This window comes from Malurus melanocephalus, unplaced genomic scaffold (assembly GCF_030028575.1).
Source record: "Malurus melanocephalus ecotype Western Australia unplaced genomic scaffold, MMel_1.1 scaffold_172, whole genome shotgun sequence".
Lineage (NCBI taxonomy): Eukaryota > Metazoa > Chordata > Aves > Passeriformes > Maluridae > Malurus > Malurus melanocephalus.
This window is the reverse complement of record NW_026623404.1, coordinates 597,282-612,814: the sequence shown is the minus strand read 5'-3', so window position 1 is coordinate 612,814 and position 15,533 is coordinate 597,282. Positions and strand designations below refer to the sequence as shown.

Below are 15,533 nucleotides of genomic sequence, written 5' to 3'. Positions count from 1 at the left end.
TGAGAGAACATGTCATGACAACGTAGCTTGATTAAGGTCTAGAAATAGCTACATGGGAGGTTTCAGATGGTGGGGTATTCTAGCAGATAAAGGTAATCTTTATCAAATTAAATCAAATTCCAATCAAATTCCTGCATGCAGAAAATAGCTGTGTTTAACCTTGAAAAAAGTGAGGGTTTAAGTCAGTTCTGAGTGGCATTTGGAAGTCCAGCACGGGCATGGGAGATGCTGTGGGTCGCGACAAACATGCCTTCTGATGAGATGCCTGTAATTTTCCCTTCTCAACYGTAGACCTGTGAGTCTCTGAAAAGTGCAAGGGATTGCCCAAATTGTCTGTGCTAATAGACAATCAAGGCTCGAATGCCTCAAGAAGAGAAACACCCCACGATATGAGTGGGTATCATGAAATGGAGTCAGTGAGCACCGCACAAAAATCAGCTTGTGGAACCAAGTGACCAGCCCACACCCCAGTGTGTTCTGKTATCTTTATATGGTGTAAATTATATTGTGTGCTGGCAGATGGTCCTTATCTCCTTCCAATCCTGCCAGTATGATGTCTTTTTCAAAAAAAACCACCAGAAAACAGCATCCCCTTGGGCTTATACAGTTTAGTGGTGCACTTGTGTGTGTTCAATTTACTGCTGGACTCACAGATCTTAAAGGCTTTTTCCAATCTAAATGATTCTGCAATTCCTTTGCAACAGTTTGCATTTATCCTGCTGCAGATGATTGCTCCCTTCAGCAATGATAACCACCTCAGCGCTGCATCTATCACGCATCTCCTGTTCTCTGCCAGGACTTTGCTACAGCGGCTCCCCCGCCATGCCTTTGCCTCTATGCTTTTCCTTAAATCTCTTTCAGAAACGAAAATATCYCTCTTTCCTCTCTATAGGGAACTGTGTGCTATAGACAGTAGAAGTCCAGGCAGCTATATATGGATCTTGCAAAATGGGGATTCTCCTGGAGAAAGAGATTTGGGAAATATGTGGTAACTGGTCCRGAAAAGAGCAGAGAGARCAAAGGGTCTGTGGGGAAGCAGGGCATTACTAAGGAGCAAACATTTTAGTATATGGTCTCATCCTTCTAATACTGTTTATTTTCCAGATATGAATAATCCTTGCTGAAGAATTCCAGTTCCCCCTTGGGATGGACAAATCAGGATCYGTGGGTGTGCTCTTGGCTGATAAATTTTGTGTGTGATCAGCACCTTAAATTGCACCCTCCACATCATCTCCCGGCACACCCTGCTGTATCACATGCTGAGCATAAACCTCCTGCTCATTAGCCTGTTCCTTCTATCCTAGGAAACTTTTTGCTTCCCTCATCTCTGTGACTCATTGCTGCCACATTAGCTGCAAAGGGCTTGTGAAAGTAAGAAAATCCCACCTGTGGAAGGTACTTTTTAGAACAGCCCCAAAGTCTCATGTCACCCAATTTTGCTGCTTTTTTTCTTTTTAGTTCACTCAGGTAGGAGCTACTTGGCCACAAAAGGACTTTTTCTATTTCTGTCTAGGTTGTCCACTCTAGGAACAATATTATTTCATGTTGCAGAGCCARTGACAGGGAGGAACCAGTCCTCCACTGAAAAATATTTTCAGAATAGCATTTAACTTGCAAGAAGCTCAAGGCCATTGCAAGTTTCTGCACCAACCCCCACTCAGAGCTYGGACATCCCATCTCAGTGTTAGATCAGGTTGCCCAGAACTATATCCAGCAACTTTTTATTACCCCTGAGAACAGAGTCTCCACAGTCCCTCTGAGCAGCCTCTCTCCACGTTTGACCAACTTTTCCGTAAAAATTTTGTTTACAAATGTCTATTTTGGATTTCTGCTGTTGCTGCTTTTCTGCATCCTTTCACTGCTTGCATCTCCCCTTCAAGCCTTTGCACACAACTCTTGACTTGGTGTTCCCAGAGATGCTTTCACTTTCCTCGAAGCAATCTTCCACTGGATTTGTTCTAACAAGGTGTTTGGATTTCTGCTTGACCACTAAGAACAGCTCAGCAAAAAAGATTTGGCCTTTCTGTGACTCATTCCAAGGACTTTCTCCAAGTAGTGTCACTTTTGTGAATACTACTAGAATACTTTCTTTGTTTTTGTTTCAATTGCACATTTTCTGTTTGACATTAATGGTAGCTGGAACTGTGGAGTTTGGCATTTTGTCATTATTTTTTTTTTGTGGGTTGACAGCAATCTTCACATTGACTGAAATGTTGCTCAGTGGCATGTGCTGATTCCCAATRAAAATTTCAATGCCACAGTTGGAAAATGCACAAATCTTTTTCTTTCCTCTTCTTTCTTCTAACAAAGAACATTAGAAAGGATGTTCTAGAGAGGGACATTTTTTTGTCTTAGCATCATTTTACTGAATAAATGGGTTTTTTGGCATTTATCCAAGCGGGGCTAATCAAAAAACAGAAGATGAAGTTTTCTGATTGATGACTTCATACCAGGAAAGAAAAAAATATTATTCTGCCTAGAATAGGCACTTCTGTTTACTAACTACTGGGAAACCCTTCAGATATATCAAATTTACTGAAATGTGGTGTTTATCCCTTTGTACAAGCTTACTCTATGGGTATAAATCTTATTTTCCTAAGGGATATTAAAGTAAATGGGCCTGAGGAAGTCCTGTTGAAATATTTATTTTCTTTCAGCTATAAATTTGGTCAGAAGGAAGTTGGGATATTTGACATTTTATACACAGAGAAGCTTTAGACTTGCAAAGCTTCATCTCTCTTTCTTTTTCAAAGCCAAGCTCATAAACAAAGGAACTGTTCCCAAACTGTCACCGTAGTGTCACTCAGTTCCACAAAGTCACCACATCACTGCTATCGCTGCAACAAACAACATCATCTGCTGCTAATGTCACAAAAACATTGCATTGCTATCATTTTGAAAATTACTCTGAAGTGGTGACTTTAAMCACGGTTTTTCTGCGATGTTTTGCAGAAAATCACCATCTTAATAAGAAAACTTTAGAATGAAGTAGTATTTTATTAAATATTGATAGCACCTGCAATTTGTCATAATGAAATAATGTTTCTCACTATTAAAATATGCTTTTCTCTTCTGTTTTCCCTTATTTTCATATGAAATGTTGAAAAGTTTTATATGAAGCTGAGACATTGGATAAATAGAAAAATTGAATGCTATTTAAGATGGACAAGTGTGATACTTTGCACTTAAGTAGGATAAACCACCTCAGAAATGCAGAATGAAGGCTGAATGGCTCTGTAGCTTTATCACAAAAAGTTGGGAAGAAAATACACCAACATCCTCCTACTCTTGCAGACAAAAAAAAAAAAAAAAAGGAATTCTGTCTGCAATGAACATGAAACAGAACCTTTGTGCATTAATTGTGACCACTCATTGGGCTAGAAGTGGAGGAAGCTTTCAGTATGGGATTTTATGATGGATTTGGTTCAGCAGGAAAGAATCCCAGGGACAGCAATGTAAGGTTTAGAAATTAGTCTGAGATTAGCTGCCATGCAGAACTGTGGATACAATATGGCCTTGAAAGGGTGGACTGATCTGCGACAAGATCACAACCTTTATMATTTTGGCACAAAGAACAGCTGTGAGAGTGGAAGAAACTCCAAGTGGGTGGGAGAAAGTCTTGGGGTTTGATGTAAGTGAGCAAAAGTGGAAAAACTCAGCRCAGTGAAAGCCATTCATGAGCAAGTGGGGAGCCAGGCTTTGGCAGAAAGAATTTTGACAGAAATTTGCTGGGGACCAGAGCTGTAGTGGGGCTTAAAATAAGGGAGGAGAACTGAGAGGGTGTGGGGGAGAGCAAGGGAGCTGGGAAGAGGAAAGGCAGCCAGAGAGCAACYAGTAGAGCAGGTCCAGGACTCACTCATTCAAATTTCCATCAAACCCTTTCCTCCTCACCATCTACAGCCAATTGATGCCTGAGGGCAGAATTCTAGTCTAGAATCTCCCAAAGAGGGAAAAGGGCTGAAGTGGCCCAGCAGGGAGGGAAGAAAAAAGATGGGACCAGAGAAAAGGGCTTTGTGCTCCTTTGGTTTGCTGATCCACAAGTGGCAGATGAGCATTCCACAAAGTGACCTGTCTTTGCATTGTGGATTGTGACTTTTACTGAGGCTTATAGCAAGATGAGACAGTCRGGCTGGTTTGGGTGAACTTCATGCTGATGGAAAGTCAAAAGCCTATTGTTGCCTTGTGGAAATAAAATCTCCAGAGAGCATTTTTCCACAATTTTTTTTTTTTTTTTTTACCACAAATTGCTAATGCTCTATGACCACACACAGTCCCAGAGAGCTTCAGTGGCCTTCAGAAAATGGCATGGTTACAGCAATGCTGAGTGAAAGCATCAGCTAATTACTTCTTTGGGTCAGGACCCCCATGATTTATGGGTAGAAACATCCTACAGAATCTGCCAAAGGTAGAAAGAACGGGTTCATGCTTGTCAGTTCTTTTTTCCTAGGTTAATTTAATGTCACAGTGACTCCTGGTTTTCAGTTTCTAGTAGAGGATGTGATAATCAGGTGGACAGGTCTGAATGCGTCGGAAAGTGTATCAACACGATGGACCAAATTCTATCAGCTGTGCTCGCCAGTGGCTGAGATGTCTTGCAGCCTTCTCTCAGGCTTTGCATGCCCCGGTGACCAAATAACATGGAAGGAGAAGGATGCAGCAGCATTTCCTGCCTTCCAAGCACTGAGGAACCTGCCTGAAAGCAGTGACCTTAACTGCACTCTGTCTCCTGAAACAGATTCTGTTCGATGGGGAGAAAGAGGAGGCAGGGTGGAAGCTGTGCCTGCATGCTTAGGAAAGAAACCTCCCCTTCTATTCGGGARCTCTGCAGGAGTTTCAGACTCAATTGCATCACGTTTGCCACTTCAAAGCCTTCAGCGACTGATCACACACTTGGAAAATATCAAACCTAACTTGACCTGACGTGGTTATCAGTGTAACTCAACCTGTCTGACAGCCTCCTTCCTCAGGGTTCCTACGGCCTCCTTGTACTCWGAAATGTCTCCGGGGGAAGAGCAGGCATTTCTTCCCAACATTGTACACAACGATAATTGCTTGTTTAAAGGGAAGTACCTCTGTACATTTTCCTTGGGAATGATGCAATTTGGTGTTTCATACAGTGACTTTGTTTTGTTTATTTGTGTTAGAATTAGTATAAAATAGTCCCTAAATGAAGAAATGAAGTCTTATTTCTAGTCTTCACATAAATGATGCCATTTTCATGTATTTTCAGTTTATTTGTTATGATCCTAGGTCTGATTCATGCATTAGTTCCAGTGATGAGGATGAAAACCAGCCTGCCCTCGGCTGGGGTTTCTTCTGTAGGCATTCTACATGATGTGAAGAAATAAACATTAATAGAGTAACATGAAAATTTCTTTATTACCAATAGTTAACTCACTTGTGAGTGTGTATGACCTGTAAGAAATACAGGTTCAAGTCCCAGCTGTAATGACAGTGTACCTAGTGAAATGCACAGAGGGAATTTCCAGGTACCTCCAGAGGGCCTCAGGCTGTGCTGACCTGCCTTCCCCCCTCTTGATCCAGAATGTCATGTCTGAGGTTTGCTGCAGATACAYTTATCACTAGGGAAATATATTCCCACCTCCTTTCACCTTTCCTTAGAGCATTCAGATTTTGGGGCATCCAGCTGCTGCAATCAGGGTTCCCACCAGTTTACTAGTGGCTTACATTAATTAAATGGCAATTTTGACAAAATGTGTGCCTTGCAACAGAATCTTTAGGAGCTGGGGGAAAGCAGCCATCGCTAGGGGCTGGTGGTGTCTCATTAGCAGCTGCGAGGGCAGCAGGGAGTCCAAAGTTGTGTTTTCCCACACAGAGTGGCAAACAAGCAACCTTCAGGCATCAGGTACYATGTAGCTGAAGGGAATGAGCATTCAGTTTGGAAGTGATAGCAGCAACTCCACCCTCGTGCTCCYGTGTCACTGTCACTGCCATCGCAGCTCATCTCAGTGCCGGACTCATTCCATTTCACAGTGTGGTGGCTGGCCTTGGGTCACCGTGAGCAGGAGTCATCTGGCCAAGGGTAGGCACCTGTAATGTAAATGTGAACCATGGAAATGTCAACCATTCTTGGTTGCCTTCACCGACAAAACTCAGAAAAGATTGTCAGGGCATAACTATCCCACCCACAAACCGTTGTCTAAAACCAGTTATTTATACTTCATCCTAGACAGTTAAATTGGAGATGTTTGAAGTCAGTGAGTGTCACCTCAAATGTCAGATGTTCTCAGAATGCCATTGCATTTTCTATAGGCTTTCCAGCAGTTATTTCTTAATCTTTGTCATGGAGCTTTTAACAAATGAATTTTTTTGTTGAATATTGATCCTATCCTTTAGCCAAAAAAGCAATTTTTTTTTTCTTAAAGTTGTTTTAGAAATGTCAGGGAAAATCCAGCAATTGACAGTATAGCTGGTAGTCCAAATATTAGAGGGAAGAAGGGAAAACATCATCTCTGTTATGTATTTATGGACTTCATGACTACTGTAATGTGTATAAAGATTCTTTTAATAGAATAACTGCATTTAAATTACTGCAGTCTTGTGACTTCCAAATTCTCCACACCTTCTACACCAAATTAGACCAAAGTACATTTAAAAGTCTCACCAGATCAGATCTTTCCGTCTGTACTAGTGGTTACATTTTTACACCATTATGCATGTATTTGAACAATTAGGATCAGGCCTAAGGCTAGCTAAAATCAGGGCTTTAGCACTGTGATCCTTACAGGAATAGCTAAAAAAAAACTTTTAAAAGAACTTGGAAAGTAATACAATTGTTTTTTGAGGACTTGGGAAATTGTGCAACTCATTTYAATGCACTTAAAAGCTGACTTCAACAGCTTAGCCTTGTTGAAGGTCTTTAGATCTCTTAGAGACACAATAATCTAAAAAGACAATCAGTGTGTGGCCTTTAAAACTCTTCAGTGTTGGATGCTAAGGGAAGATGATGGATTGGTGAGCTAGGGGCATGAATCCTTGTTTTAGCCATAAGGAAAGTCTGACAGCAGGGCTCACTCCTCTAAGTGTGATGATAACTTGCCTTAGTCTCCAAACAGATAAGGTCCAGATTCTAAGCTCAGCAATACAAATTATAATGAGCATCTTCATTTAGGTCAGCAGCYTGGATATGTGTTGCTACCTTTGAATCTACTCCCTGTGCAGAATGACAGCAAAAAAATTAGGAACATTTTGCCCTTAGGAAAATGTTGAKGGTGGTCAGAACTTCTGAAGAGGTTAGCAAGAGAGGAATTATGCAATTTCAAGAGTGCAGAAGCTAAAATTGTGATAGAATAACTAAGAAGCTTCTTAAGCTCTGAAATTGGATCTAATGTCAAAGCCGAATCTACTTGAAATGGAAGTTTGAAGGAGATGACGTYCAGATGACGTCCTTTCCAATCACAATTATTTCATGTTTCCTATTTACTAGTTTCAGCTTGCCTGACCTTACATTTAATGCAACCGTTATGAAATCAATAAGTTATTTGGAATCTGTGACGCTCCTCTCACTTAGGAAAGGAAGTGGCTCTAAATGTCTATTTATAATTCTACCGGTGACTTCTTACCCTTAAACATTGCAGCTGAAGTTAAACCTGCTGTTGCATGCCAATTACACATTTTGTGGTAACAGCGTTAATTAATCCCCTTCTACAACAAATCTCTGCAGCTCCTTGCAGGCTGCCTTTCTTTTCTTGTTTTTGGCGTTAGTGTGGCTGGTAAATTCTGCAGGTCAAGAGCTTTAGGAGGTCCCTTCTGCTKTAATTTTCTAATCATGGATGAAAGCATACTTACAGTTTGGATATTAAAGAGTATCTCCTTTTCATTCTGGCATCCTATCAGGGCATCAGAAGCTTTTACAGAATTATTAAACAACAGAGGTAAGCAGGTAGTCCAGTGGTTACAACCATTATATACCATTGGTATAAATTTGTACTCCTTTCCCCAGGCTCTGTTCTCAATTGCACTGAGGTTAATTCAATTCAGAACATGTACATTCAGCTCCCAGAATAGTCTCTAGGTGAAATTCAGCAATAGCAAGTGGTTGCATAAAATTAATCCTTCATGTGGGGTTCTCAGAGAACTCAGCAAGTCTGTACCCATTTTAAATTTAATAGGTGTTTAATAGAAAACACACGTGTGGGAGGGTTGAATGTGTAGAAAACCTACTAATATAACAGAGAATGTCAAAGCAGGCTGGTCCTACAGTAGGATTCACATCAGCTCAGGCAAATTATTTTGCAGATGAGTCTCATATTGTTGTGAATGTTAATAATTGCTCTTGATTACATTGAAACTGAAATTATTTCAGAAACAGATAAATGCTGATATAATTCAGYTCATCATTAACAGAGCTAAATTTAGAAATCTAGAGGAAATTTTTGTGTCTGAATTCTCTTCATACTCCATGGAGATCTAGTCAATGGAGGCTTGAAAGCAACTTGTCTGAAGAGATTGGAACACAATTCTGTTATTCTCACTCAGCTGCCATTTGAGATGCCTTAGACCATCCGAGACATCTGCACTGGGATTCCTTCTCTTCTCCAGGCTGAACCCCAACTCTCTATTGTTGTTGTGGGTTAAGATTTTCCCCCTTTTGTTCCCTTTCTTTGGGAATTTTTTTCTTTCCCATTTGTTGCTGGGATACACTAATTGCCAGGTCATCGTCTTGATGGCTGGGTGATTAACAAAGACAATGATACCTATGCCCCACCTTAACCGTCTTGCCAAGCGCTCGGAGAGAGTGTTTTTTGTGTGTGTGTGTGTGTGGGGGGGTGATTTCACTTGCTTGGCTGCTTTGCTGAGAGAAGGAAGTCTACCCACTGGCTGCTCCGAAGAACGCTGGCCTGCCCTTTTTCTGCGGAAACCAGCATCTCTATTCATTGGGTTCCTGCTTGCTGCACAGTGGTTTTCTCTCCTGTGCCTTGCCAGGAACCTCTGCGATTCCAGCTTCAGGGGTGAGCTCTGCTCCATCCCGTCTTGCAGCCGYGGGATTGTGCTYGTCTCTTTGCCATTCTGGGTTTCTTGCTGTCCAAAAGAGCACAGAGATCGGYGTTTCCGCTGTGAATTTTGCAGAGAAACTTTTCTCCATCCWTCTCTGCCATTTTGTGTCAATCATTGGCGCCGTGGGAGATCTGAACCAGCCAGGACCCGCGCCACCACGTCCCCTGCAGCTGCCAGAAAATCGTCGCATCCGCCCTGCCCAGCCGGAAGCCAACAGCATCCCTGTCAACTGAGACTATAACTACACCAAAGGGGACGGTGTGTCTCTGTAAGGCTGTCACTGGGTTTGTGACTGGGTTGGTTGTTGCTATTGTTATTGTTACTTGTTCCACCTTGTTATACATATTAGTAAAAACTGTTATTCCCTTTTACCCACACTGTTGCCTGAAAGCCCKTGATTTTTTTTCAAAGCTATAATAATTCGGAGGGAAGGGGGGTCATATCCACCACTCCAAGGGGAGTCCCTGCCTTCATTGGCAAACACCTGTCTTTCAAACCAAGACAACTGTCTTCACTGGAGAGGTGTTCCAGACATGTCTTACACTTTGTGTCCCTCCTCTGGACCTGCTCTAGCCTGTGCTGGGACCCCAGATCTGGATGCAGCACTGCAGGTGGGGTCTCACCAGAGCAGAGCAGAGCAGAGCAGAGCAGAGCAGAGCAGAGCAGAGCAGAGCAGAGCAGAGGGGCACAATCCCCTCCCTCCCCTGCTGCCCACGCTGCTGCGGATGCAGCCCAGGAAATGTTTGGCTTTCTGGGCTATGAGTGCACATGGCTGGGTCATGATGAGCTTCTCATYCACCAATGCCCCCCAAGTCCTTCTCCCACAGCTGCTCTCTGTGGTCACAGCAGGCATGCAGCAGCTGCCCTCTTGGAATAAGACAAAAGACTGAGTTACTGTGGACACAGCAGACCAATACCCTGAGATTGCTTTCTAAACCACCTGAACTGTAGTCAGCTCTCTCTCCTGTAGCATTTTCCCATCTAGTGCTTTTGCTTTTTTTCCTTTAAATATTGAATCTGCTTATGACAGGCCTCAGCTCCTCTTCACCTCATCTGACCAAGCTTTCTTTCAGTAAAGCATTCCCTTGGCAAGGACGAGGCTTGGAAGTGGTAAGAGGATGTGGTGATTCCCTGCTGTGCTGCATGGCCTTGCTGGGTCACAWCACTTCAGCTCGGTGGCTGCATTGCTCACACTGCTTAGTTCTGGATCCTTCCCGGTGTGGCTCCTCTGTGGTTACTGCCACTGGAAATCTCAAAGGACTTGGGTGACCCGTTGCCAAGTGGAAATCTGATTTAGGGAATTAACAATGAGCTCCAWGGAGCAACATTCCTAAGAGCAGTGATGGGCTGTTTACTGAAAGTGAAAAATAGTGTGTTAAAGAGACAGGGARGCATATAAGAGGAGTGACACTGGAGGACAATAAAATATCCCAGGACAGCCCTGGTACCAGCAGTCATGGACAAGGAAAGGATGAAGACAAGCTGCTGGGAAAACAGACAGACACAGAAAAACAAAATAGACATCATTCTTTATACTCAGTCTCTCAATCTGTTCAGCCTCTGGAGGAAAACACTTTTTTCCTTTAAATAAAGGACAAAATCAAACCCAACCCACCCAGAAGTTTTTTTTAATTTAGCTGGAAAAAGAAGGGAGCTTCCAGGTTTACTCAAACAAGAGAAAAACCAGACAACTTTCCTAACCCAGCCAAAGAAACACATAACAAAGTTCACAGTAACTCATGAATGTGCCAGTAAAACATGGACACAAAGTAAGTTTAGTCACAGATATTCATGGTAATATTATCTGTCTTTTTCTCTAAGGCCCCTGCACACACTGTAATTATTATGCCTTAGGGGTAAGCATCACCTTATTTTTTGCCTGCGCTGTCAAGCCCTGTGTAAGAACTGGTCTCCCTCAGCTTATATTAAGGTTAGTGGAATGATTTAGGCTCTTGCTGTTGTGATTCAGTTGTCTGATAGTTTAAGGTCTACTTTAAGATGAAATCATTCACTCTCATTCTTTATTTCTCCCCGTAAAGGGTCTCTAGAGTATTTGATGTGAGAAACTCATATTTATCTTGTTGATATCTGTACTGAAACTAAGCCCTGCTTTGCTACTCTGCAGCTTTCTGCATCACACAGAAGAAGCATCATCTCAGGAATGTCTGGCTTGTGGCAGGAGTTCAGGGTTGGTCATTGCTGGGCAGCCCTGGGCTCCACCCRGGTCCAATCTCCTCTCCATGAGAGCCCTGGGGGCTCACAGGAGCACCATCACCAGGCTGTGGAGACATTTCAGCCATTGGAACATGATCCCTCACAGGCCTGGAAAAAATCATGAGCTGAGATTATTCCAAACTTGATCTCATTTGCCATCAGGACTCTGGCATAGAGCTGTTATGTATTGGCAATACTCTGGATTTGGACAGCGTCCAAAATGGCCCYGTCTTGTGAGGTCAGGGAGAATGAYCCTCACAGAACAGACCTGCTGCAGCTTTGCACTTACAGACAAGCCTGCTCCTCTCGACATCTGGCTCATCTTGTTCAAATGGTGGCTGCTGGTCTTTTCCAGGCATGCCACTGACAGGCTGGGTGATGAAGACTGGGGCTGCTGGGTGCCCAGCAGGCTGCATCCATCCATCCGTTTGTCTGTCTGTCTATCTATCTATCTATCTATCTATCTATCTATCTATCTATCTATCTATCTATCTATCATCTATCATCTATCTATCTATCTATCTATCTATCTATCTATCTATCTATCTATCTATCTATCTATCTATCTATCTATCTATCTATCTATCTATCACACCAGCCTCAAGGACTGTCATTTGTACTGCCTCGCTGCCTGGCATTCCATCCGTTGACCTACCTTGACAAACACTATCATAAATGGGCCCCTAACACCGCAGAAAGGGTTTTAGTGACTAGTACTAAAACACCTAGTGAACAATCATGACAACTCTTTAGCTGCTCAGAGTGCGTCCTCCCTACGGACTTAAAAGCACTTTAAAAATGTGCAGGGCCTCAGACTGACTCTGACAAGATCCTGAATCCTGCTGTAAGAAATGAACAACCTTTTTCTGTTTTCCAAGTGGCATCCCTAATGATCAGAAAACAACTCAAGCTCTGTCAATATTATAAGAACAATTGTTGTTTTATTCTTTTTGGTGGGTACAAAAACCACAGTTTCTTACACAGAACAAGATTATAAATAATATCTGTAACATGAGTGACCCGTAGTCTCTTGATTCTACACTGCAGACTGATGAAGTACTCTAAACATTTTATCATTTTGTTTCTTGTATTAGACAGATGCAAATCTGTGGAACACAGAATGATGGAACAGAATGAAGGTAACAGCAAACAAGAGGATGACCAACAACTTTTATAAAAAAATTTCTCTGAATTTTATTACAGTGATGGCATTTTATATCAATTATTGCAATGATTTTCCCTAAGATGGTTAGAAAAAAGAATTGTGTTGTCCTCTACTGAATTTACATCAGTTAAAAAGCAAGCATGTTTCAATATTCCTCTTTTTCCAAAGAAAATGTAAATAATTTCTTTATTTTTTTTTCACAGGATTTACATATTTATTATTTTTTATCACAGTTTAGTGATTCATTTCTACAGCTGAACAGCTGAGTATTCTTCCATTGAATATATTGATGTTCTGGAGACACAGGTTAGCATGTTCATTGACTTCTATAGCTATTTTTCTCTCTTTGTCAAGACAAAGACCAAAATGGTGTCCTTTCTGAGCATGTTCTTCACAGTTTAATGCGCTAAATTGGCAAGTCTTATTAGTTTTAAGTCCACTCAAGTGAAATTTGTTGCTGTTAATACACCCTTCCCAGCCCCCTCCCCCCAACAAAACTAAATTATGAATTTTCCTGATATAAAATCTGAGTTTGGGTTTCCGAGCTGAGCTCATGCACACATTGTTGCTGATGATGTCTGGCGCATTTGGACGTACTTCCCTTTCTCAGCCAAATTATGAGTTCATCAATGACACTCCCATGTCGTTACAGTCTGTGCTGTGTTCCCATCAGTCACCAACACAGTTTGATTAAGGCACTCAATTATTTTTTTGGTTTTTATGGTAGGTCCGATGCAATTACAGCCAATCCTGAACTTTGTCTAATTGCAGTTCCGGTGTGCACGGCCTTCGGGCAGTCGGGAGTCAATACGCGTCCGTTTTCCCCCACACTCCCCGTGATGGATAATCTGGCTTTGTTTCTTATGGCTTCAGAAAAGGTAAGCTAGGTTCGAAGAGAAAGCAGAAGAGAGGAAAGCGTTATAATGTTTCTGTCCTTCAACCTGCCAGGACACAGCAAACACCAAAATGTTAAATTTTAGACATCTGCATTTTTTTTTTCATGTTAACATTAAGTATAAAAATAGAAATCATCATAAATATAATACAAAGCACTTAAGACTACTGGGGAAAAAAAAGACTAGCAATTCTGAGGGTAAATTTCATTACAATAAATGGTTGCTTATTTAAATATAAAATCTGAATTTCATAACGAAATTAACTGAAGAGGTGATACCTCTTTCTAAACTGCTTCAAGCTAAATTTATATAGAGTGAAAGGACTTTTGGAACCTGAAAGCATTAGCATCTGAATAAAGTCATGCACAGGTGTTTATAGACTTTGACCTTCAACTAGGAATGTCAAGATAAAATATAACTACTGAGAATTGTTTCTAAATTACAATAAAATTGAAATCTAAATTGCAATTGTTTCTAAATTACAATCAGCTATGTCTGTTGCAATTCTATGGTTCAAATCTAAAGAAATTATTACTTCTTTTCACAGTGCAAATATTTAGTGTCAGGAAATCTGAGAACTGTCCTCAAATCTCTTTGATATATATATTTTCCTACAATTAGAAATGGTGGTTACTTTCAAAGAAAATGAAATTTATTGAAAGAAAATAGTTTTCAACAGTTTTCTACATTATATCTAAATTTTAAGAAGGTTTAAATCTTTGTTATTTTAAAATCTTTAGTTTTAGATAAATCAGAACAATATATCTTTTAGGGGCTAAATTACTCAAGCAACAAATCTGGATTTTAAAGATTTCTAGTTACTCCGTCTAACTTTGGTCATCCAAAAAACAGCAGCCTAATTCAATAGATCTTTCCCATGTGGTTATAAAAAGAGCTAGGATGACTAGTTTAAAGTATGTTATTTCCAGATGACTAAAATTAGCATAAATGTCTAAGATCAAACAATGCAGCAAGGAGAGCTGGAATAACAGGCACCCAAACTATACTACACTGAGAGAGATTTCAGAGATAACCATGTTAAGATATTAAKTAGTGGGGAAATCTGATTTCTAGTGAGCAGAAGCTATGTAAATGGTGTGGAGGGATGCAGTCTGAAGTACCAATTGGGAAAAAAGGAGATAGGAGGGTGCATTCACACAGGAGCAAAGGGATGACAAACATCATAAAGTCATTTTGTTTGCTTTWTTACTAATCTCTACATTTTGAACTTATCCCTCTGAGCCCGGGTTCTCCTTCTGAGGTAGCAGTGAAATCCTGTGCTGGGGTTTGATATGTGGAGTTAATTTTTTGTATGAGTATACAGGGATGAGGAAGAGTYCTTAAAACTCCCAAAGATTTCCTGTGTTTCTGGTGCACTTCTGTGGAAATGCACCAGGCTAATACCGCATTGTTATCAATAGCTTCTTCAAAAAGAGTTGTCAAAAATACAGTGAATGTTTGTGGCACAGCGGGAACTTGGATTTAAAAGCGACTTTCTGAGCCAACTACCCTAAAAACTTCAGCCCTCACATGGACCCAAATTCAGGAAAAGTCCTCAGCATAAAGAGGGCATTATGGCATTCCCCTTGCACTGAGAAACCTCAGCTTTGGTAAAAGACATCCTTTGCAAACTTTCCCTGGTGCCACTGTATTTTGTTACAGGGACAATTACCAAGCATATCTTGACCTAAAACAACACCCAGATACAAAAAGTGTGGCAGAGGTGATGAGGAAGTGGGGGCCTGGGCCTATACATTACCAAAAACTTCAGCTACTTCCCAGCAGCAAATACAAATCTCTGCATTTGCAAAGCACAGGCACAATGCAGTGTGGTACAGATCCACAGGGTCCATGTCCTGAGTCCCACTGCAAATGGATACACTGCAGAAGTGCAGASAACATGTTTTGGTCAATGGCAAGGAAAAAACTAAAGGTGCTTTAGTTTGGGAGAGGGATGGCAGTCCAAACCAGATTAGAAAGCAAACTTGGGTGGAAAAGGGACAGCTTACTCCAGATGAGCTGAATTTCCAAGAAAGTCATCATTGTTTACCAGAGTCTCTCCAGCACATTGAGCTCTCTGTACATGGCCATGGAGTTTTCCACTGGGAAATCTGAGTGAGAACACTCAGATTTATATGGAATATATGAGTTGTATGTAACTGTGCTTTACTAGCTCAGTCTGAACTTTCTGGCCATTCACAACACACTCAGGACAAAAAGACAATAAAAGGGATCCAGAG

At 41.3% G+C, this 15,533-nt stretch overlaps 1 protein-coding gene across 4 annotated transcripts in view; it reads right to left on the bottom strand.

Annotated features, from left to right (window-relative positions):
- Positions 1-12,166: 12,166 nt before the first annotated feature.
- The window catches only part of GRIA4 (glutamate ionotropic receptor AMPA type subunit 4), a 210,647-nt gene continuing 207,280 nt past the window's right edge, over positions 12,167-15,533 (bottom strand). For 2 of the 4 annotated variants that reach the window (XM_057372470.1, XM_057372466.1), the window contains exon 16: positions 12,167-13,280. In XM_057372470.1, the coding sequence (XP_057228453.1) occupies positions 13,116-13,280 (165 nt within the window). In that variant the 3' untranslated portion in view covers positions 12,167-13,115. The remainder of the gene's footprint in view (positions 13,281-15,533) is intronic. The other 2 variants (XM_057372467.1, XM_057372468.1) reach the window with 1 other exon arrangement.